Genomic DNA, 25,595 nt, shown 5'->3' on the forward strand with positions numbered 1-25,595 from the left:
TGTAACGATGCAACCTCACGATTAATTTGGATTACGATTATTCAGGCAACGATTCAATGCTTCATGAAATCTCTTCATTTGACCACGATTCGATTTAGATTCATTTTCTATCAGTTAATTCCCCAAAAACATTTGAATACACAAATGTGGCTGGGGGAACTCAGGGCTCTACGCTAACCTTTTTCACTAGGGGCACAGGTGCTCCTAAATGAAAAAATTTAGGAGAACACAAAGAAATTTAGGAGCACCCAAAAATATTTAGGAGCACAGTGAAAATATTTCAAGTAACAGAGTTTATTTTTTTTTCAAAAATAAATGTATATTTGTACTGTGCGTGCATGTGTGTAAATTAGCTCTTGCTACAACCCTGCATGTTTACATTTTGTACTTGATGTTCATTAACATGTGCTGTCCCTATCAAATAAACTATCAAATCAAACTACTGCTACAAAAGGTTCAGTCACTTAACTTTAGCCCCTTTTATGCATACAATGCTTATGTTTTGGCTGTGTTGCTCTTCTAGAAAAATAATCCTTTCAGGGTTGCCTATTGAAATACTGTACACTTTCCTACTGTACACTTTCCTGATTAATTGAAAATGGGGGACCCTGATGTAAACAAGACGAAAGTCTTTCTCTGGTCTGCATCCCCTTAACAATTGTGTGTATTGAGCTGTACTGTATTGTACCCATTCTGCAATCTGTTAATAAAGTTTTCAATCAATCAATCAATCACACCTCCAGTACAGAAACATTGTTTGAGTTTGCGTGTCAGGTAGACCATTGATTGACAGTCAAGTCTGCCAATTACATCACATCGCTTGCACTCCGGCGCTGCAGCTGGACCCATTGCCCACCTCTGCTGTTGATAACGCTAGCCAAGTTATTATACACACAGATACACAGTGGGCCAGTGACTTTGGTGTAGGGGTGTAACAATGCATCGATCCTAAGGGGGAAATTCAACTGCATCGATTTGAAAATGTTAGAATAGATTATCGCAATTTTAATGTGTACACGTTATGTTATTGTCATGTCCGTTACAGCCAACACACCGACATACGCTACTGCATCAACGTTATGATTAACAAAGCAAGGCATTCGTTTTGTTGCATTAACGTTATATTACTATTGCTATCGATAAATCTAGGTGTTCTCAAATCTATTGCTATTGGTAAGAGAAAGACTATAATAAGTTGGTGTCTCGGAAAACGAGAGCCCTGATCGCGGAGTTTCAGGAAGTAAACAAGAAAAATGAGAGCTTCCGATTGGTCATTTGCTTTATTTCCCATGAAACCAGTCACTTCACTCTACTGTGATTGGACCGTTGGCTTGAGTGCAATGTGGGACTTGTAGTTTTTTAACGATCTCGCAGCGGAGGAAAAAAAAGACGAGAGGCTATAATCTGTATTCGCACAGCGTGCGCGTAATTGATTTTTACCGTTCGCATACAAATATTTTTAGGGGCATATGAGAGCAATTTGGTCGCACTGTAGAGCCCTGGAACTGATAAAAATAATTCTTTTTTAATATATATTTTTTTATTTATTTCGATTAGAATCGATTCTAACATTTTCCAATCGATGCAGTTGAATAGTCACATTAGAATCGATGCATTTCGATTAATCGATGCATCGTTACACCTCTAGTTAAGATTAAATGTTATGTTATCATTAGTTTGTGTAATGAAAAGTAGGAACTCGTCATTTATATTGTGGTAAATTCCCCATTATTTGTTATGCTGGTGTAACCGGTGTGATCTCGCTCTGCGTTGTGTAGATTCGACCCGTTAAGGGATCGCCCTGAGTGGGAGTTGAACCCCGGTCTCCCGCGCCGCGGGCAACATCGCAGACGACTATACCAAGAGGTGAATTCACCACACGCGAACACTGGGGCCGCACTTTCAAAACTACACGACGAGGTAAATAAACAACAGATAGCTATCGTTGACGCTGCCATTTTGGTTCTGGGCGATTTCAACAGCGCGCGTCTTAAAAAGGTGTTGCCGAATTTCTATCAGCATGTGACCTGTCCCACCAGAGGCGAGAACATATTAGACCATGTATACTCGCAATTTAAGAATGGGTACAAGTCACAGGCTCTTAGCCCATTCGGTAAGTCCGATCACGCCGCCATTTCTCTTTTGCCAAAGTATAAACAAAGTCTCAAGCGAACGCCGGTGGTCTCGCGAGATGTTAAGTGTTGGACCGTGACGTCAGAGGAGACACTTCAAGCTGCACTTGAATGCACAGACTGGAGGGTATTCCGTGATAACAGCCAATATTAACGAATACACTGAAACGGTGCTTGACTTTGTCTGTACTCTGGTAGAAGAAACAATCCCCTCTACCACAATTAGAATCTACCCAAATTAAAAGCCCTGGGTAGATAAATCCGTCCGTGAGGCTCTGAAAGTGCGCACATCAGCCTACAACACCGGGCTGGTGACAGGCAACATGGAAGAACACAAGACGGCAAGATACAACGTCAGGAGAGCAGTAATAGAGGCAAAACGGCGTTACAGGGATAAAGTTGAACTTCAGTTTGAACAGGCTGACTCTAGAGGCATGTGGCAGGGCCTCAGAACAATGACAGATTACAAAGGCACCTCCCTCAAACTGAACAGTGACATCTCCTTAGCAAATGATCTCAATTCCTTCTATGCGAGGTTTGAGGCTGTGAATAACAACACCAGCCTACAAACCACGGCAATGGGGGGGGGGGGGGGGTCTGCTGATGGAGACTCAGTGTTCAGGGTAACAGAGCATGAGGTGAGACGGATCTTTAAAAAAGTGAATATCAGGAAGGCAGCAGGACCGGACGGCATCCCCGGCCGCGTCCTAAAAGTCTGTGCCGACCAACTGGCCCCGGTATTCACTGACATCTTCAACCTGTCCTTGGAACAGGCTGTCATCCCCACCTGTCTGAAGAAGTCCACCATCATCCCTGTACCCAAAAAATCTACGCCCGCTTGCCTCAACGACTACCGCCCTGTAGCCCTCACCTCCATAGCAATGAAGTGCTTTGAGAAGCTAGTGAAGGGCTACATCTGTTCCTCCCTCCCCATCAACCTGGACCCCCTGCAATTTGCATATCGCCCCAACAGGTCCACGGAGGACGCCATAGCCCATGTGCTGCACACAGCAGCATCACACCTGGACAAGAGGCAGGGGAACTATGTGAGAATGCTGTTCATCGACTACAGCTCAGCATTCAATACCATAGTCCCCTCCAAACTCATAGCCAAGCTCAGGGACCTGGGCTTGAACTATGACCTCTGCCAGTGGGTCTTGGACTTCCTGACGGGCAGACCCCAGGTGGTAAGAGCAGGCAACTGCACCTCCTCATCCATCACGCTCAAAATAGGGGCCCCCCAGGGCTGTGTTCTGAGCCCCCTCCTCTACTCCCTGTACACACATGACTGCGTGGCACAGCGGAACAACAACACAATCATCAAATTTGCTGATGACACAGTAGTGGTGGGCCTGATCTCTGCCAACGACGAGAGGGCCTACCTGGAAGAGGTAGAGAATCTGTCACAGTGGTGTCAGGAGAACTGCCTCTCCCTGAACGTCAGCAAAACAAAAGAGATGATTGTGGACTTCAGGAGGTCGGGGGTCAATGACTACAGCCCCCTCAGCATCGACGGGGCACCGGTTGAGAGAGTGAACAGTTTCAAGTACCTCGGAGCCAACATATCCGAGGACTTGACATGGACCACACACATTGACAGTGTTGTGAAGAAGGCACGACAACGCCTCTACTTCCTCAGGCGACTAAGGAAGTTCCAAGTCAGTCAGAAGATCCTTAGGAACTTCTACTCATGTACAATAGAGAGCATCCTGACTGGCAACATCACCTCCTGGTTTGGGAATAGCACTGCACAAGACCGTAGCAGACTACAAAGAGTGACACGTTCAGCCGAACGCACAATTGGAGGGGGGCTTCCCACCCTCCAATACATTTACAACAAGCGGTGCAGGGGGAAGGCTAAGAGAATTATTAAGGACTCGAGCCACCCGAACAACTGCCTCTTTGAACTGCTGCGGTCAGGCAAGCGATACCGGAGTCTTAAGGCGAGCACAGAAAGACTCAGAAGAAGCTTCTATCCCCAGGCCATCAGGCTGCTAAACGAACAATAAACACTATGCAACAACCATCAAATGCACACAACCCACACGCACACTCACTTAAACAAACAACACACTGCAGCACCCACTCTCCATACTTTAGATCACACAAACACACTTTATATTTATTGATAAAGGATTTGCACTACAACTCGTACACCTACTGTAAATTGTACCTAAATTGCACCTCATCCCATTTCTGCATTTCTGCATCGAACATTGTACATATGTCTATACTGAACACTGTGACCAAATTTTTTTACTTCTAATTTACATGCTATACTATGTTATTTTATTTCATACTTACCTTGTCTTGCACAGTCTCTGGAGCGTAACAGTAAGAAGCATTTTGTATAAAAGTATTCTGTACTTCTGTATGACAACAATTAAAGAAACTTGGACTTCTTGGTAATGTGTCTGGATGCCTCTGGGGAGTGAGTTTACTTGCAGTACCGCTAACGTACACAGTCACTTCACAACACTTTGAAGTCCATCGTGACTGAGGATAGACTCGCGGTACCTCCGTTACACTGGGTCTTATTATTTCCAGTCAGCCACTTTTTTGGACAGCCCAGGAGTCCTATTACTTCCAGTCAGGCACTTCTTCGGACAGCCCAGGGGTCATAGTGTGGTGTTAAATGCAGGTGGTGTCTTGCCGGCACATGTTCCAATGCTGTAACATGAGTGTGTTCGTGAAGTAAGTTAGTTATCAATAGCCTACAAATATAGTGCCTATGGTTTTAGGATAGACGAATGTCCTATGTAGCCTGCATTATGCTGTGACTTACATATTATGACTGGAACTTGGGTTTGCTACCGTGCGTTGTTTGGTCCATGCTAATTGTGCTGATGCGTATATGCTAAATAGCATCCTTTCAGTTGTGTGTATTCTGAATACCAGCATGTTATACTTAACTCTGCTAATTATTTGTATTTCTGTTATTCTGTTGCAGAAACCACTCACTCACTCATTAAAAAATACAAAGGACTATTCTCTGTGTCTGTCCGCTCTCTGACCGGAGTTGCCGTCTGGATAAAGTGGCTCCAGCACAAAAACATTATATCTCCATTATATATTATCTACTGTATCATAGCTGAAATTACAATGACTTGAAATGGAAGTACCCAACTGACAGAACCGCTCTCCGCCCGTCATTATTAACCAATCAGAAGATCCTCGTAAACCATTTCATCTACTCCCTCTAATTATTTCCTATAATTAGAGGGAATAGGGAATAAATATAAGCATTTGTAAGCTCATTTATTAAAATCACAAGATTGTTGTGTCCCAATTGCTTATTATAATTATATAGAAGACCATCCCATGCAACCAAACATGCTGTTGAATTACCTACCGACCACTAGAGGTCCCCAAGTCCCAACTCATTCAATAGGCTATAAAATGTATGTATAATCCGTGATCTCTCTTGTAATCAGCGTTGCGTTGTTATTATGGGCTGAGCCGCCACGCAGGATAATGACGCCGCGCGCACGCGCGCGCACGCACGCACGCGCGGCCCCGCGCGCATGCGCATATGTTCCCTCGCGCACAATAATACACTTTGTTTGTATAGCCTTTCATACAGAAACTGCAGCTCAAAGTGCTTCACAACAGAATTAAGACAGGCATAAAATGAGCACATAAAGTGCAGACATATAAAATCAGTTTTTCACATTAGGATCTAACATCCCAACAGGCAACCTTGTTTATGGTTTGATTCAGTTTTAATATAAATAATAAAAATAAAGAGAAGATTAATTAATTATCTACTCAGTCCCGAAGTTTGTGATGTAGATATGGAATGTCCCGGGTTGCTGCTGTTTGCAGAGTGTGTTGTTGTCCGGGGGTGAGTGGTGGTGGGTGCACTCTGTGGGCAGCGGCAACTTGGTACGTTCCATATTTACATCACAAAGAGTCCCAGACTGGTTGAAGACACCAGCCTATAGCGGCTATTGTTATGATAATGCGAGGTAGCGCCGCAGGTAAACACAACAATCCGAGCCGAGCGCAGCGCGTTCTCGCGAGCGCGTGCATGTGCGTGCACGCGCTTCTGCTCAAATCTTTAATACTCAGTGAGGTACCACTGAGTGGTACCCCGTGCCATGAACAACGCATGCCTGCTTGTAATGTTGACTACTGACGTGCATTATCTACACTGGCTCCCTTGATTCTACACCCATCCAGAACACTATAGCATTTTTCATTCAATAATAATCTGACAATAGTATACCTTTACAAATTGTACAATATTAAAATGATAACTTTACAAATTTGCATTCTGTAACAGGTATTTAGAAATGTAACATTTGGTAAATCCAAGATGAAGGTTTCAGCACCATGGAGAGTGCTTTGCACTTATAGACCTTTAGTGTTTATGGAATTTAAAAGTGTTGTTGGACACTCAGTGCTGCTTCTAGTAGAGCCTTCTGACTAAGAGCATGTTTATAAAAGTCTCAGCATGTCAGAGAGAAATTGCCTTTGACGTGAATGTCACAGGAGCTCCACGCTTCACCGATTTCTCTGGTCCATCCATGCACTGATCATGAAGGAGAACAGCCTTTCCTTCATTTGTGACCGGAAAGCTCAGGAGGAAAGAAGTAGGTATACTCGATTATGGCAAAAATCATAATCGCGATTATTTTGATGATATTGAAATCACTCATTGATTTGAAAACATCATATGACAACGACTGAATTTGTTTCACCCTTCTTCTCGACCAAAAGGCCTTTGTCATCGTCTACAAGTTACCAAAGATGTTTCAAAATAATGGAAGCGCACTGTGGCTCCCTCCTCCCTCTCAACACAAGCTGAAACTACTGTTTGGGCTTGGGGGGAGGGGCAGAGCGCACCGCTGTGAAGGAAGAGTGCGCTGCATTTACAACACAAGACTAAATGAGAGCAACACGACATGCCGCACAATAATTGCTTAATCTCGATTATCTTGTTTTCATGATTGTGGGAAGCCAAAATCGTAGTTGAAATTGAAACTCAATTAATCGCTCAGCCCTAGAATGAAGCCAGCTGGATAGGGTTGGGGGTTTGGACGTCCTTCAGCAGCATTCCCCAGTCACCCTAACTTCTTGCTGATATGAAAGACTAAAACAAACCTGATCATGGAGTGCATCCATGTCTGGCATGCCGTTGGCCTTAAGCCGGGCTTCAGCTGTGGTGCAGAGGTCAATGAAACTGAAAGTGCTCTTTAGAGACATGGAAGAAAGAGGCTTGAGATAAAATTCTCATCGGAATTTGTGTCTACTTCTCCAGGTAGACAATGGCAGACCTGTAGAAAGAGGTGAAGCCGGCTCTGGTCTTCACCACTCTTGCATCTGGGTTAGGCTGTCTAGAATTAGACCCGAGTTGGACCCTACATGCAACAGATGCAAGCAAGCTCCTCCAAATCCATTACATATGTTCTGGACTTGTCCAAGACTATACCATTTCTGGCAGTCTATCTTTGATATTATCTCTAAAATATTAGAGGACCCAATAGATCCATCCCCTGTATTGGTTTATTTGGTGTTACACCAGAGGGTGAACACATAAATAATTATTACATTATTTAAAATACATAATGTAAATACATAAGTAAAATGCTGGCCTTTTGTACTGCCAGACGCCTTATACTGTTCAGGTGGAAAGATCCTCTCCCTCATACGCACTCTCATTGGTTCAAAGAGATTATGCAATATATCAAGGTAGAGAAGATAAGATACTCTCCAAGGGTCCGTTTTGAGATTTTACACAATTTAGCAACCTTTCTTGAAATGTTTGGGAAAAATGCAAGCAGAGAATGTAACCCCCATAATGTTTGTTTTTATATAATGTGTCTCTCCTCAGCAATTGTGTAAAATATTTGATTCTGTGTACTGTTTTGTGAAAATATACAATAAAAAGACGTTGATAAAAAAATCTAAAATGTTGAGTTGGTGAACAAACAATTAATTATGGACGAACATCTTTGGACTGTACATGGTTAGTTTTTGGAGTAGATTGCAATAGATTCAGGTGCTAAAAATGCTTAAAAAAAAAGAAAAAAAATGCGAACGTTGCCGTGGAGTTTTTGGGAGTGTTTATCTGGTTGGATAGTTAGTATCATCAGCTAGCGAGGCCTACAGAACTATTTTGAAGTAAACACTTCAATCTTAGTCTCAGTCTCTCCTGGTTGAACAGCATATATACAGGCTAAAATAGTTTCAGTAGCAGGATTTACAGTATGTGCACAATAGTCAATAGGCATAGGGACAATTAGAGCTGGGCAGGGAACATGTCCCTTCCATATTTAAAAATTATTAACCCCCCTTTTTAAATGCTTCCTTACACCCCTGCAATAAGAAGGTAGTGTCTAGATCCCATCGGACAGAAGGGCAGTTTTTATTTTTATTTATTCTTAATTCGTACTTAGTAGAGGGAACGGTTAAGGTAAGGGATACGTTTATAATTCTACTTTTTATATGAAAATTAGCTGCAGCTTGGCCACCAAATGATCACAGCCAATATCCTGCTGGGCTACAGGATTTAGACACGTCCCAAGAAGAACTTCTTCTTTGTCATGTAGTAGGCCCCTACCTTCCCGAATCTTCTTCTCTACAACGGCAGGATCCGTGATCTCTTCCTCACGCTCGTTGAAGCTTATCTTAAAATACTCCTTCTCTCCTTCTCTCGTCCTCTTCATCTTCAACTCAAGGGGACATCTGGTAACAATACCTAAATTAGAAACAGAGTGAATGAAGATAAGAGTTTAAATGAAAGTTAATTGAAAAACAGTGACACTCAGCAAAATGAGCATCATCTAATTCAGTTAGGGATGCACCAAAATAAATCTTTACTGCCGATACAGATTCCGAGTAGCCTACTTAACTTTCAGTATTGGTCGAAAAGATCTTTTTGGGAAATTCGCTTATTTGCCATCTACCCTGGAGTTAGACAAGCAGATACATACCCTTTTATTCTGTGCATGCATTAGACTTAGGGAACAGCCGCACCGTTAGCCTAGTTCCCAACAGTCACGAAATACACTCCAAAACTTTCCTGTAAAACATGTTGTGAACTTGTGACCTGTGTATTTACCATGTGGAGAAAAAAATACATTTTCGTTTCCTAAGCAGATATATACTCTGAATTTCTTTTTGCCGAACCACTGCTGCTTGGGCGCAGTGATATCACCTCAAAAGCCCTTTTTTTTTTTTTTTTTTTTTTTTTTTTTTTTTACTTGATTAGCGTTTATCGCTTTTTCTGGTCAAGCATGACCGACAGAAACAGGTTGAATGGGGTATAGATCGGGGGAAAGACACTCTGAGAAAATACGGCGAGTCCGGGAGTCGAACCCGTGTACCCCAGATCCGTGACGCGCACGGTTGTCCCCGACGCCGAAATAGCGTCCGAGGTACGCGGTGAGCTACTGGAGCTCCCCCTGGTTTTTTTTTTAAGTTCAAAAGACATTTCTTGGTAAATTTTTCTTAAGTCCGTTCAAGAATGACGTCCATTGTTTGAATCTTAGTCCAATATAGGCTGAATCCTTCAGGCTAGTACCACTTGCATTTCATGCTTCCTATTATCAGGCTATGTGTATTTCCTAGAATGGCTTAGGTCAGTGGTGGTACTCAACCTTTTTCATGTCAAGAAACCCTAAATCCATAAGTAATGTCATGGAACCCCATTTGATAATATGTTGTCCCAGGGACCCCAGGGAGAAGATAATTGTTTTTAAGATATGATTTAGTCGAGAATTACATTCATTCAAACCTTTAGAGTTCACAGCATCGACAGTAAGAAAAGGGAGATGTTTCAAATTTAAAGTGTCTGTCATAAACAGCCTGTCTGTGAACAGCTTGCTAAGTTGCAATGTTGCAGTAGCAATGGGCCTGGTGAAGAGAGTCGAGGAACTCAAAGACACACGTCCTCCAGCTGAGATCGGTCTGTTGAAAGTAAAACTAATAGAAATAACCCTAAAAGAGGATGCCGTCCCATACAGTGTGCACACATCCAGACATGTCTAAGCTTAGGGATGCCCCGATCACGTTTTTTGCCACCGATACCGATCACCTTGAGCCATATCGGCCGATACCGATCCGATCGTTTTTGATTAATAATAAAAAAAAAAAAAAAAAGTATATAATTTTTTTTTAATTTTTTTTTATAAAATATACATATATAATTAGACTTGTAGTTGTATTATCTGCGAGACAACGCCACCACGCAACAAGTCAAAATGCTCGCTATCTCCACTGTCTGTGTGTATACTCTGCTTTGATCAAATCACATTCGGCTCTGCAGATTTACCCTAGGCTCTGCAGATATACCCTACTCCCTCAGCTATCCCCGTTAGTGTGAATGAATGAATGAATGAATGAATGAATGAATGAATGAATGAATGAATGAATGAATGAATGAAAACTTTATTTAACAGATTGCAGAATGGGTACAATACAGTACGGCTCAATACATACAATTGTTAAGGGGATGCAGACCTGAGAAAGACGTTTGTCTTGTTTCCATCAGGGTCCCCCATTTTCAATTCATATAGTGACTGCGACGCAAGCCGGGCTTCGAATATGCATCGAATGAGTGTTATAAGACATTGATATCAGGAGCTGTCTGTAGCTACTGCTAGCCGGAAATATAACGTTAAGACAACGCCTCAGTGAACTATTTAGTTGAATGGGACATTTCGTTTTGAACAGTGAGCTAAGCTAACGTGAGCTAACAGAGGTATCATACACTAGTACTAGATAACTAGACTATTGCTGGAGCATTTGTTGATATCAGGAGCCATCAGTAGCTAGCCGGCTAGATACCGTTCAGTTAGACAATGCCTCATCATGTATTAAACTAAAAGTGAATAGTTGACTGAGTCATTTTGTAACGGTAGCCAACGTTAGCTCATGGAGGTCCCGTCCCACTAGACTAGACTAGACCCGTGTTTACATGCGTGCGGGAGGGCTGGAGGAGGAGCAGACGCGCAGCACTGTGTGCAGCTCCCGGTGTCTGAGACAGAACTCAGCGAGTGAGATCTGTTTTGACGATCGGCGAAAATAAAGCATTATCACCGATCACCGATCGCATATTTATACTGATTATCGGCCGATAACGATCGGTGGCCGATCGATCGGGGCATCCCTATCTAAGCTCCTTTACTCTCCAAGGTGAAGCTGGAGCTAGAGCTGATGGTCCAAACAGGTGTGATCGAAGAGGATCAAGGAGCCCACTGAATGGTGTTCCAGCATGGTTGTGGTCCCAAAGAAGAATGGAAAGGTGAAGATATGCGTCGACTTGAAACAGCTCAACAAAGTGGTGAAAAGAGAAAAATACGTCCTTCCCACAATTAATGACACCTTGCCAAAGCTAGCAAATGTCCAAATGTTCTCCCTTCAGGACACAGCCAGCGGCTTTTGGCAAATTCCCCTAGACAAGGAAAGTGCAAAACTGACAACTTTCATAACACCGCTTTGCTACAGACTGCCATTCGGTATAATGAGCACGCCAGAAATCTTCCAAAGAGAGATGTCAGGCTTACTGGTGCACCAGGATGGTGTGGAAGTCTATATTTTGGTGCATGGATGCACTCTGGAGAACATGAGATGACTGCAGAGCACCCTGAAGACACTGGAGAGAGCAGGTCTCAAGCTCAATCACAAAAACCTGTTGCTTACTGTTCTCGATTGCTCACCGATGCCAGAACATGCACAAATACGCACTGCCTTGCAGCAGTGTGGGCCGGCAAGAAGTTCTCAAAATACTTATATGGGTTTGACACATCACACTGCACTTGGATCATAAAAGCCTTTAATTCCCCTTAACACTGTGTCTTTAAGACAGTGTTTCTCAAAGTGGGGGGCGCAGAGGCATGACAGGGGGGGCCTTGCAGCTGCAATGTTCTCCATGAAAATACCATTTCTCAAAATCTGAAAATCATTATTTAAAAAAACACAGAAAAGGATCACCAAGTTACTCTGGATAAAAAAAAAACTTTACAGACAACATTGAGACAACGCTTCCCGACACATCTCCATCCAAACTCTTGGAAGAACTCTTTGAAATCTCATCTGATACCACCTGGAGAGCTAGTTTCAGAGTGTGGTGCTGAGTACCAAGTATCTCATGATGCAGCAGTTAAGGTGTTGATACCATTCAGCACCACATACAGTATCTGTGTGAAGCTGGCTTTTCATCCATGACAGCTCTGAAAACAAAATATAGGGCCAATTTGAAAGGTCACGATATTGGTGTTATTTCAATAAATTTAAACATGGCCCATTTCATGACTATTTTGTTGGGGCGAGGGGGGGGGGCCCAAAATATTTTGGTCCGCCAAAGGGGGGCCTGACAGAAAAAGTTTGAGAAGCACTGCTTTAAGATGTCAGAGACTGCTCATGCGAATGATGATATAGCCCAGCTGAGTATGTTCCCAGCAAACAGCTGGTCGTAGCAGATGCACTTTCACGCCACCCACTGTTACCCACAATGCATGGGGTTGACGAAATAGCTAGTGACATTGAATCTCTTGAGGAAATGGTGAGGGCAGGATGGCCAATGTTCACTACCATGTTGGACCAGGTACACAACCCAGAACAAAGACCTGCAGATGATATATCAATATGTGACCACCGGCTGGCCAAAGCATGCAGCCAGTGTCCCTGACGAGGTAAAAACCCTTCTACCCCTCACAGCAGCACGGGTCATCATTCGTTGGGTTAGTGCTATATGGTGATAGAATAGTCACCAGAAGCTAGGAGAGCAGAGATATTGCAGTGTCTACATGGGGGACACCAGGGCGTCAAATGCAAGGAAAGGGCCAGGGGAAGTATATGGTGGAGCTCATCACAATGTAATTCCAGCAGTTTTCCAAGGAATATGACTTCCATCACATCACCACTCATCATTTGGTCGTCCTCAGACGGGTTCGCCAGCGGAGATTCCAATCATCCCGGTCCTCCATACATCCGGCCAGTTCCGTAGAGTTCTCCACTCCTGCGTCCTTCCTCAGTATGTCCACGTATGTTGGCGTGGGACGTCCTCTTGGTCGATTGATTCGTTGGCCCACATAATCCACAGGCGAATGGTGGAGCCGAGTGAGCGGTGCAGAATGGCTCTGAAGATCCTGTGACAGAGTGATCTTTTCCTGGCTCTGATGAACTACAGAGCAACACCTCTACAAGCTACAGGCCCTGCACAGCTTATCATGGGTAGACAACTCAGGACCAAGGTTCCTACCCTGGAGTCAAATCAAATCTGCAACCACTTTTGCCCGACCGGGTCACCTGGCTCAGATGAGAGAAGCAGATGAAAAGGCAAAGCGAGGCTACAAACAGAACTTCAATAGGGGACACAACGTGAGTGTATTGCCACCTCTTCAGCCTGGAGCTCCTGTTGCCATGAAACTCGATGAAAACGGATGGATAAAAACAGCAACAGTGCTTCAACCTCACGGCGCGCCCAGATCCTACATACTTTTTGTCTGATGACGTCAACGTTTAGTTTACCGCAAAACGAAACCTATGAAGTGTGCCGCACGTTCACGCACACAATACAGGCTTACCTAGGATTTGACTGATTCAACAACAACAAAACAGTTGGGGCAATGGCAAGCCAAAAACGGTTGCAAGTGTGGTTACACTTTACAATGCTAGATGCAGACAATGCTTGCTGCAATATTTGTAGGGCAAAATGCAAAGCTGGGCAGGGTAACACAAGTAACTTGAGGAAACACCTGGTCAAGCACAGCATATTTCTGAAAGCTGAGGAGTGTAGCGTTTTTTATGCAAGGAAATGCAAGCCCCCAGCAGCAGCAGCAGCTACACGTAGCAAGCTTGCAGCCAGCACTGAAGAACCCTCCGTTGACGACACAGAGACATTGACAGTACCTTTTAGTTCAGCAGAATAGTTCATTGCTGCTAGAGTGGTTTGTTTAATCGTTTTATACTTGTTATTTTTTAACATAATTTTTTATTTAAAGATAATATGCGTGTGTATACAAATTGTTCTTGGGCGGTCAGGTGGCGTCACCAATGCAAGAGGCTGCGGTCTCGACTCCCGGAGAGTCAGCATTGCCTTGGCTCGGGCTGATCGCTATACTAACTCGTTTGGCTGAGTTAGGGGGAGGGGAGCCGTGGGTGGGTCCTGGGCGTTGTGGACAGCGACCCCTACAGTTCGGTCGGGGCGCCTGCTCAGCGAGGGTAGGATCTGGAGAAAGGTAGTACGACCTTCCACACGTTACACTCTCCCGGTGAGAATCTGCGCTGCCAGGCTGCGTGAATATTAAGGCAACCAACTTGTGTTCAGCTTTTCGTTCAGCGTTTCTCTGATTGGCCACACAAGTTGGTTGCCTTTAATATTCACGCTGCCAGGCTGGCTGCCGGCTGGCTGCACATGCGTCGGAGGAAAGCATGCGACAGTCTCCGGCCTCCCGGACCAACAGTAGGGGGGGGTGCGCAACAACCAGGAAGGGGGTTGGGAATTGGCATAACGACGAACAGTGGAATGGGAGAAAAATCGGAAAAAAGGAGGGGGAAAAAGACCCCAAAAAGAAATATATATTTAATAATTTTGTATAATGTATAATAAAGTTTGGACAAATTCTTTACAACTGAGGTAGGTAGATTAAATTTTTAGAGACTAAAGTACAGAAAATCTTTTCCGCTGATGAGGTTGCCATTCTTGTCCAGTACTGCTGTGCTCTGTCTAGGTCTCTCGTTGCACAAGAATGGCAACCTCATCAGCAGAAAAGATGCAGTGCAGGCAAGGTGGACAGAACACTTCAAGGAAGTACTGAATAGGGAACCACCAGAAAACCCAATAACTGATGAGGAAGAATGTGAACTCACTAACATGATTGAAGAGATTCCTGTACATGAACCAACACTGAACCAACACCAAGTGAAGTAAAGGAAGTGATTAAAGGACTTCAGAATGGGAAAGCACCAGGAATCGACAACATCACAGCAGAGTTATTAAAAGCAGACATCGAGTTTTCAGCAAAGAAGGTACATAAATTGTTGGAAAAAATATGGAGGCAGGAGAAGATCCTGAAGAACTGGAAGAGGGGGCTTATTATGGAACAAATTACCTGCCGTCATCAGGGGCGCCTGCTCTGTCGAAGCTTTTAAATCCCTGCTTAAGACTCATCTTTTCTCTCTCTCCTTCAACCTACCCTGATCTCACCTGGTCGGGGACTGACCTTTAGATTAATCTGTGTAGTTTAGTTATGGTACAGGGTACTATATGGTACCACTGGGTAGTTTACTACAGGGTAGTTTAGTTAGGGTACAGGGTACTACATGGTACTACATGGTACTACATGGTACTACATGGCACTACAGGGTTCTACATGGCTCTACATGGCTCTACGTGGCACTACAGGGTACCACAGGGCACTACAGGGTACTACATGACACTACAGGGTACTACAGGGTACTACAGGGTACTACATGGCACTACATGGCACTACAGGGTACTACATGGCACTACAGGGTACTACATGGTACTACATGGCACTACAGGGTACTACATGTCTGCTCCTTTGCAGCACCACAAACATGGGAACTCTCTAACTCTTCCCCCCCCCCCGCCCCCCCCTTCTCTCTGAGTGCCCGTCTCCTGGCGCTGACTAAGGTGATGGATGCCTCGGGGTCTTGGCCAAGATTGTAGTGACTGCTCTACATGCACCTCCGAGGCCTTGGATCAGTTATTCACCGCCGTCTGTCCGTGGTCCTGTCAACTGATTAACAGTATTAACAGACTGTTAACAGATTAACAGTCAATGCGGTTTCATTGCTGGGTTAAGTACTTCCATTTCTATTCACATAATACGCCTACTTCATATATCTACTCCTTTCACATATATGCCTACCACTTGTATCTATTGCTATGTCCGCCTACTACAATCTCATGAGCCGTCTAACGCCTGTCCCGTCTCCCTGTCTCCCTATGACTTGCTGTCCTGGAGTGTTGACCGGAGTGTTGGACGTCCCGTGACGAAGGCCGGGAGGTTGCGACCCCCTCTGCGTGCCCCCCTGTCTCCGGAGGTCTCGTAGTGGTGACCGGAGTGCCGGATGTCCCGTGACGAAGGCCGGGAGTTCGTGACCCTCTCTGCGCCGCCCCTATCTCCCTGTCTCCGGCTGTCCCTGAGCAACGACCGGAGTGTTAAATGTCCCTTGACTAAGACGGGGAGGACGTGACCCTCTTTGCGCCGCCCCTGTGCCTCAAATAGATTGCTATCAGCTCTATCTTTAATCTTTCAAAATGTTCAGTTGCTATCGCTATTAGCTCTATCTTTAATTTTTCAAAATGTACAGTTGCTATTGCATGCACTCATCTGTGTTCCACTACACACATGAGTGCATGCTTACCAACTGTCCGTCTGCAACACTACTATCACCAACATCTAAGAAGGGAGATCCCCCCTTGAATGGCCCTTCTAAGGTTTCTCTCCTCCACACTGCCTGTGGAGCTTTTTTTTCCCTATTGTTAGGTTTTAGTGAGTTTTTCCTTACCTTCGCGTGGGGTATGTCTGGGAGTGCTTGCATTCTTTCATTTATTTGCATCCATCTAAAAATGTTTGCACCTTATGGTGTTCTTGTTCTGTTCTTGACTTATTGTTATGTTTTCTTCTTGACTTGTTTAAAGAAGATCTGTACGGCCCATGGGGACATTAACGTGTGTTGTTGGGCCCTATAAATAAATTTGATTTGATTTGATTTGACTTATCAAACTAGCAAAGAAAGGAAACCTCAAAGAATGCAAGAACTCAAGAGGCATCACCCTACTTCCAGTCGTAGGGAAGATACTTGGCAGGATCATCATTGACCGAATCAGAATTGGAATCGACTCACGGCTAAGAAAAGAACAAGCCGGTTACAGAAGAGGAAGAGGAACAACAGAACAAGTCTTCATACTGCGGAACAGGGTTCGAAATTAACGGGGGCTTGGGGCATAATGCCCTTGAAAATGAACAAAATGCCCTCGAAAATCAGTTAAGGGGGGCACAAAATGCCCCAGACAGTTTACAATTATATATATATATTTATCCGGTAATGGAGCGTCTGTGTCGTACGGTTCAGATGACGCGCAAATAAAAAACTTCATTTGGCGGAGCCGGGAGAGGGGGGCACTGGCTGCAGGCAGCAGCAGCACTAGCACTGCAGCCAGGTGCTAGTCAGTTTGTGTAAATGGCAAGCACAATATAAATCAATCTTCATTACGACTTTAAAAACATAGCCATTAACATTACATAGGCCTACACACATCTTGCCATAGCGTTAGCAGTTTGTACTACACAACGCATGTTGAACTATGGTAGCACTAGCCCCAGCTAATAGTCAACGAAATGTTACCTTAGCTAGTGCTACTAGCTAGCAGCCTAGCAGAGGAGGAAATGAGAGTCTGAGAGGCGGGGTGTTTAAAGACAATGATAGGCGTTTATTCAACATCCAAGAAGGCTAACATACAACTGTGTTTTACTAACTCCAACCGGGACTATTGCTGCTATCGTGCTGCTATCGTGCTGCTTGTTGATGTTAAATATGAACTACTCCTAACGTTACCGGAGCTGAAGGTGCCACACGCTAAAATGTCCGTGGGGACCCGGCGCCAACCCATAGATAGTTCCAACTCAACGAATTACGTAATCCACCACAGTTGCACTCAATATTTAAATAATGTTAGTCTAAATAAATGTAGACAGATACATAATAATTTCAAGCAGAAAACGAATCTTTCCATTAAGAACTGACAATCAGGGAATTTAAACATGGTTGACATTGTTTTTTTGTGTTTATATTAAAGAAAGGAAAGTCTAGTGCTGGCTGAGCATATTGTTTGTTTGCATTAAGTTAATACTTTGACAAATGTAGCCTATATTTTTCAGTCAGTTCGGTCTTTGTGTGCCAAACATTATTTAAGGCTGTAAACACTGTAACACTGTAAACCTTTTTTATATGTGAATGAGAAGAAATGAGAAGCATGTTTAGATTTGAGTGTTATTTTTTTTTTTTTATAAAAATTAATGTATATCGAACCGAACCGAAAACCGTGACCCCAAAACCGTGATACGAACCGAACCGTCCATTTTGTGAACCGTCCCACACCTACCGTTTATCATAAAAATGCAGTGCCCCCGAAATACAAAAAAAAGCCCCCGAAAATCAATTAAGGTGGGGCAAAAAAAGCCCTTGGAAAAAAAAAGTTAATTTCTAACCCTGCTGCGGAACATCATTGAGCAAGTAAATGAGTGGCAAGCAACACTCCACCTGAACTTTGTGGATTTTGAAAAGGCTTTCGACTCAGTCCACCATGAAAGCTTATGGCTAATTATGAAGAAATATGGAATCGCAGATAAGATTGTCCAGATAGTGAAAACATTCTATGAAGACTTCCAGTGTGCAGTAGAAGACCAAGGAGAAATATGCAAGTGGTTTAACATCAACAGCGGTGTCAAACAAGGATGCAACATGTCAGATTTTTTATTCTTAATGATGATGGATTGGATAATGAGAAGAACAGTTGGACAAGGCGAGAATGGAATCAGATGGAAGTTGACATCAAAACTCAACTATCTGGATTTTGCAGATGATGTAGCATTACTCTCCTCTACCAAACACCAAATCCAGGAAAAAAAAACTACGAGAATGGAGAGAGAAGCCAGACGAGTGGGACTCAAGATTATCACCGGAAACACAAAAACCATGAGAATTAATGCAAGAAACCATGACAAAATCAACATCAACGACCAAGAGATTGAGGATGTAGACCAATTCACATACTTGGGAAGCGAGCCACCATCTGTAAAGAGGGAGGAGGTATGAAAGACCTAAAGAACAGACTCTCCAAAGCAAGAGGTGCATTCATCAAACTAAAAAAAGATCTGGTACTCAAACAGCATCTCAAGAAAAACAAAGCTGAGATTGTACAAAACACTGGTGGTGCCAGTCCTGTGAAAAATGAAAAATGAACAAGGGAGACAACAAATCATTCGACGTGTTCCATAACATTTAATGCACATATAAAAAATGTCACCAAAATTGCATTCTTCCATCTTCGTAATATCGCAAAAATACGCCCCATTTTAACTCTGGCTGATGCTGAAACCCTGATTCATGCTTTTGTCTCATCACGTCTGGACTACTGTAATGCACTTTTTTCAGGCTTACCTAATTCAAGCATCAAAAATCTTCAACTCGTGCAAAATGCGGCTGCACGGATACTAACTAGAACTAGAAAATTTGATCACATCACACCAGTTTTGTCCGCCCTACATTGGCTTCCTATCCAAGCCCGCTCTGACTTTAAAGTGCTACTCCTCACCTACAAAATTTTAAATGGGCTTGCACCGCTCTATCTATCTGATCTCATCTCCCGATACTCGCCCGCTCGTGCTCTGCGCTCACAAAATGCGGGGCTTCTATCGACCCCTAGGGTTAAAAAGAAATCCGCCGGCCACAGAGCCTTTGTCTACCGCGCTCCCTACCTGTGGAACAAATTACCTGCCGTCATCAGGGGCGCCTGCTCTGTCGAAGCTTTTAAATCCCTGCTTAAGACTCATCTTTTCTCTCTCTCCTTCAACCTACCTTGATCTCACCTGGTCGGGGACTGACCTTTAGATTAATCTGTGTAGTTTAGTTATGGTACAGGGTACTACATGGTACCACTGGGTAGTTTACTATAGGGTAGTTTAGTTAGGGTACAGGGTACTACATGGTACCACAGAGTACTACTTGGTACTGCATGGCATTACAGGGTACTACATGGCTTACATAGCTCTACATGGCACCACAGGGTACTACATGGCACTACAGGGTACTACAGGATACTACGGGGTACTACATGGCACTTTGGGGTACTATAGGGTACTACATGGCACTACGGGGTACTACATGGCACTACAGGGTACTACATGTCTGCTCCTTTGCAGCACCACAAACATGGGAACTCTCTAACTCTTCCCCCCCCCCCCCCTCTCCCCCCCCCCCCCCCCCCTCCCTCCCTCTTCTCTCTGAGTACCCGTCTCCTGGCGCTGACCAAGGTGATGGATGCCTCGGGGTCTTGGCCAAGCTTGTAGTGACTGCTCTACATGCACCTCCGAGGCATTGGATCAGTTATTCACCGCCGTCTGTCCGTGGTCCTGTCAACTGATTAACAGACTGTTAACAGATTAACAGTCAACGCGGTTTCATTGCTGGGTTAAGTACTTCTATTCTATTCACATAATACGCTTACTTCATATATCTACTCCATTCACATATATGCCTACCACTTGTATCTATTGCTATGTCCGCCTACTACAATCTCATGAGCTGTCTAACGCCTGTCCCGTCTCCCTGTCTTCCTATGACTTGCTGTCTTGGAGTGTTGACCGGAGTGTTGGACGTCCCGTGACGAAGGCCGGGAGATTGCGACCCCCTCTGCGTGCCCCCCTGTCTTCGGAGGTCTCGTAGTGGTGACCGGAGTGTCCCGCGATGATGTCGGGGAGTTCGCGACCCTCTCTGCGCCACCCCCCTTCCCCCTGTCTCCGGCTGTCCCTGAGCAACGACCGGAGTGTTGAATGTCCCGTGACTAAGACGGGGAGGACGTGACCCTCTTGCGCCGCCCCTGTGCCTCAAATAGATCCGCTATCAACTCTATCTTTAATCTTTCAAAATGTTCAGTTGCTATCGCTATTAGCTCTATCTTTAATTTTTCAAAATGTACAGTTGCTATTGCATGCACTCATCTGTGTTTCACCACACACATGAGTGCATGCTTACCAACTGTCCGTCTGCAACACTACTATCACCGACATCTAAGAAGGGAGATCCCCCCTTGAACGGCCCTTCTAAGGTTTCTCTCCTCCACATTGCCTGTGGAGCTTTTTTTTCCCTATTGTTAGGTTTTAGTGAGTTTTTCCTTACCTTCGCGTGGGGTATGTCTGGGAGTGTTGCATTCATTCATTTATTTGCATTCATCTAGTGTTCTTGTTCTGTTCTTGACTTATTGTTATGTTGTCTTCTTGACTTGTTTAAAGAAGACCTGTACGGCCCATGGGGACATTAACGTGTGTTGTCGGGCCCTATAAATAAATTTGATTTGATTTGATTTGATTTAGATGCCTCAGAAGAATCCTCAGAATCCAGTGGCAAGACCGCATCAGCACCGTAGAGCTACTAGAAAGAGCCGACATGAAGCAGGGCTCTACAGTGCGACCATATTGCTCACATTTGCCCCTAGTGTGTGCGAATCGGTAAAATCAATTACTCGCACGGTGTGCGAGTGAAGATTACAGCCTCAGTCGTGCTTTTTTTCTCTCCGCTGATAAATCGTTAAAAAACTACAAGTCCCACATTGCACTCAAGCCAACTGTCCAATCACAGTAGAGTGACGTGACTGGTTTCAAGGGAAATAAAGGAAATGACCAATCGGAAGCTCTAATTTGCTTGTTTACTTCCTGAAAGTCCGCCATTGCGATATGCAAGTTTTCTGAGACAGTAACATTAAATTAATGTAATTTATTCTAGTCTTACCAATAGCAATAGATTTTAGAACACCTAGATTTATTGATAGCAATATAACCTTAACACTTTGGTTGCCTTGGGTTAAATTCATGATATACCATAGGTTGCCGGCTCTATTTGTCTATGGAGAAGTACCCCTTCTTTGCATGGCTATAACTTTTTAAATTCTATTGCTACATTGCCATTATTAGGGCCCATTCAAAGTCCTATATGTATTGTTCATTGTGTAGCAACGTTAAACTTTTTCATTCACATATTCATAGTAAAGTATGGTCTAATGTATAAGTATGTTTTCATCTCTTTCTGCAGCTTTCTCCAGAACGTGATCTATAGCCCCAAATGCATTATATTGATGATGCAATACAGTTTTATGGCAATCAGCGCGATATAAAGAATTCCAACTAGACGTACTTCTAGAAGTTACTACACGTCATCTGATGTTGACCGGATGGGCTAGGGGGCGTTTATAATTCCGTGGGCAGCGTTATACCAATCATCTAATGTGGGTCAAATGTTGATAATAGCAGTTAGTATTGAAGACGGTAACGTTACACGCTAAAACTCACCCCAGTCTCCGCGCGCCGTTGGGCGATCATCGTAGAGTAGAAATCTTATCATTATGGGATGTAGATTTACCCGGTCCATCTCCAGCTTGTATAATGGTATATACGTCCAAATCATGTTGTTTATCGAGTTATTGGCAATCGATCACTGTGTATTGTGACGAGCTAGAATGCCGGGACCTATAGCGAGTGCCCGGAAGTAATACGGACGTCCAGCACAACCTCTATGGCACATCCTGTTAAAGGAAAACTCCAACATTTTGGGAAATTAGCTTATTTAACATCTTCCCTGGAGTTAGACAAGAAGATACATACCTTTTTTGTCTCTGTGCGTGCATTTTAGCTTTGGGAATAGACGCTCCGTTAGCATAGCTTAGCTTCATCACTGGAAGTGAGTAGGGGCCGGAGCCTTACAGTGCCTTACAGTGTATTGCAAGGTCTGACATTGACCAAACTTGATATGCATGACCTTGGTGGGCTCTAGGTCAACTCCTGAAAAGGGGGTCAATGTCAGACTTTGCAATCAAAAGTTAGGGGGCTAATAACCCTTGCCATAATTTCAGTGTGCCCCCTAACTTTTGATTGCAAGGTCTGACATTGACCCCCTTTTCAGGAGTTGACCCAGAGCCCACCAAGGTCATGCATATCAAGTTTGGTCAATGTCAGACCTTGCAATACACTGTAAGGCACTGTAAGGCTCCGGCCCCTACTCACTTCCAGTGATGAAGCTAAGCTATGCTAACGGAGCGTCTATTCCCAAAGCTAAAATGCACGCACAGAGACAAAAAAGGTATGTATCTTCTTGTCTAACTCCAGGGAAGATGTTAAATAAGCTAATTTCCCAAAATGTTGGAGTTCCCCTTTAAGCGATTGCGCCGATCGGCCACCAGATGGCGCTCCTGAACCGCCAGAGAGCTCAGTGGGTCCTCCTGGTGGATCTCAGGCCAGCGGAGGGGACATATGAATCCGATCGCAGATTTTTTAAATATTGATATAAGGACGCTGTAAAGTGTCCTCCGGCAACTTGAGCATGGCCGGCAATGACGTCTAAACACGTTTCCTGGCAGCCAAAGTGTTAATGCAACAAAACGAATGCCTTGCTTTGTTAATCATAACGTTGATGCAGTAGCGCGTATGTCGTTGTGTTGGCTGTAACGGACATGACAATAACATAACACTGTGTTAGGGATGGGTACCGAATTCTGTACTTTTGAGGTACCGAACCGAAACATGTCGGTACTACCGAGTATCGAAACAAGTGAGATACTGGAAGAAGAGAGAAAAAAAAATGTCAACGTTCACACGCACAATATATGCTTACCTAGGATTTGACTTGATTCAACAACAAAGCAGTCGGAGCAATGACAAGCCGAAAACTGTCGAAGTTGTAGTTATTTGAAGTTTGGATTTTTTTTTTACGATTGAGGTAGGTAAATTAAATTTCTTGAGACTAAAGTACCGAAAAAAGGTACCGTTGGGTACCGGTATCGATTCACAGGTAATGTGAAAGGTACCCATCCCTATACTGTGTACACATTAAAATTGCGATAATCGGGGGGGCAGGTGGCGCACGGAGATTACGTTCGTCACCAACACCGGGAGACACTGGATTCGCCTGTTAGAATCCAGCTCCCTGCGTTGCCATCAGCTTGGCTGGCCTCTCACACTGATACAATTGGCTGTATCAGGGGGTGGGAAAGCTGAAGGGTGGGTCCTGGGCGTTGTGGACAGCGACCCCTACAGTTCGGTCGGGGCGCCTGCTCAGCAAGGGTTGGAACTAAGGAGAGATAGTGTGGCCTCCCACACGCTACACTCTCCCCGGTGAGAACCTGCGCGGCCAGGTTGGCCTGCCCCAGGCTGCACATGCGTCGGAGGAAAGCATGAGACAGTCTCCGGTCTCCCGGACCAACAGTAGGGGAAAGTACGCAACAACCAGGAAGGGTGGGATGGGAGAAAAAAAATCGGGGAAAAAGGAGGGGAAGAAAGATAAAAAAGAAAAAAAATTGCGATAATCGATTCTAACATTTTCAAATCGATGCAGTTGAATTTCCCCCTTAGGATCGATGCATTGTTACACCCCTACACCAAAGTCACTGGCCCACTGTGCATGTGTGTGTGCTAACTTGGCTAGCGTTATCAACAGCAGAGGTGGGTGAAAGCGGTGTGACGTAATTGGCAGAATCGACTGTCAATCAATGGTCTACCTGACACGCAAACTCATAAACAATGTTTCTGTACTGGAGGTGTACAGTATTTCAATAGGCAACCCTGAAAGGATTATATTTCTAGAAGAGCAACACTAGTCAAAACATAGGCATTGTATGCATAAATGGATGCCTGTTTGTGGAGTATGTAAAAAATTGTGAGACAACCTTTATGGGAGGAAGAGTGTGACAACTAATTGTAAATCTGGTGTGAATCAAAGAAATAAATTATAGAAAAATAGCAACAAAACATTCAAAACATGAGAAAAAGGGGGGGGGGGGGTTACTAATTTCACAGTAATAATGAATTTATTCCTCAAAAACAGAATGTGAATTATAAGTGAAATCACCATTAATATATGGCGATGTGGAAAAAGGAGACATTTCCAATTACATTGGAAAATAGTCTTCACATTTAACATAAGAGGTTAAAACCAATTACTTTAATATATAATTGAAATCACTTCACTATAGTTTCTATATTATGCTAAGTGGATTCCTAGATCACCAACACATGGGGTTAGACACCAAAATGACTCGTCTAGGATGAATAATAAAGGAGTAATTGGCGGCTGCCATCGTGAAAATTAGACCTTTCTAGTAGTCAGATTTTGGTTATTAAGTACACCTGATACAATAAAACCTTTTGTTCCAATTTTTTATGGTCAAACCATATGTGCAGTTGACTACTTAGTTGCCTTGCTCTTAAGTCGCAATGCCTAAAATGTAGGAAAATGTATGCTATTGTGTTATTTGATGGACACGTGCAGACTCACCACTGCCTCTTGGTAAAGGCACCCCTGACAACGCCTCCAGCACGGAACTCTTCCCAGAGCTCTGATCACCAATCACGGCGATGGCTGGCAGCGCCAGGTCGCTCGCGACACCCAGGGACCGCAGCGAATCAATGAGGTCAATGCAGGGGCGCACTTTCTCCTCGTAATGTTCATTTAGGATGTTCATGATGCCCGATTCTGTAAAGATTGAATTGTTATAAACTTTGAACTCAGGTGATTGAGAGTTGATATTGCCATTGAATACAATACATCATGTAGTAGACATTCAAAACTAGATTTAGCTAATTCAAGTAATTGGAAATTGTATACTTGCAGTAGTTCATTCATTGTATCATCCAAAATTAAGTAGGGCCTATTTGATTGTATTTATATATCATACCAGTGTTTCCCTTATATGCATTCATTGCTGAATCAGGACCA

General features: G+C 43.9%; 1 protein-coding gene across 1 annotated transcript in view; it reads right to left on the bottom strand.

Annotated features, from left to right (window-relative positions):
- The window catches only part of LOC311223441 (interferon-induced GTP-binding protein Mx-like), a gene marked incomplete at both ends in the record, with an annotated part of 89,039 nt that extends 63,698 nt beyond the window's left edge, over nucleotides 1-25,341 (bottom strand). The window contains 3 exons of the mRNA XM_084308228.1: nucleotides 7,239-7,294; nucleotides 8,698-8,835; nucleotides 25,155-25,341. Of these exons, the coding sequence (XP_084164354.1) occupies nucleotides 7,239-7,294; nucleotides 8,698-8,835; nucleotides 25,155-25,341 (381 nt within the window). The remainder of the gene's footprint in view (nucleotides 1-7,238; nucleotides 7,295-8,697; nucleotides 8,836-25,154) is intronic.
- Nucleotides 25,342-25,595: the final 254 nt, after the last annotated feature.

The sequence above is a fragment of the Notolepis coatsorum genome (genome assembly GCF_963971535.1).
Source record: "Notolepis coatsorum genome assembly, chromosome: 2".
Taxonomy (NCBI): domain Eukaryota; kingdom Metazoa; phylum Chordata; class Actinopteri; order Aulopiformes; family Paralepididae; genus Notolepis; species Notolepis coatsorum.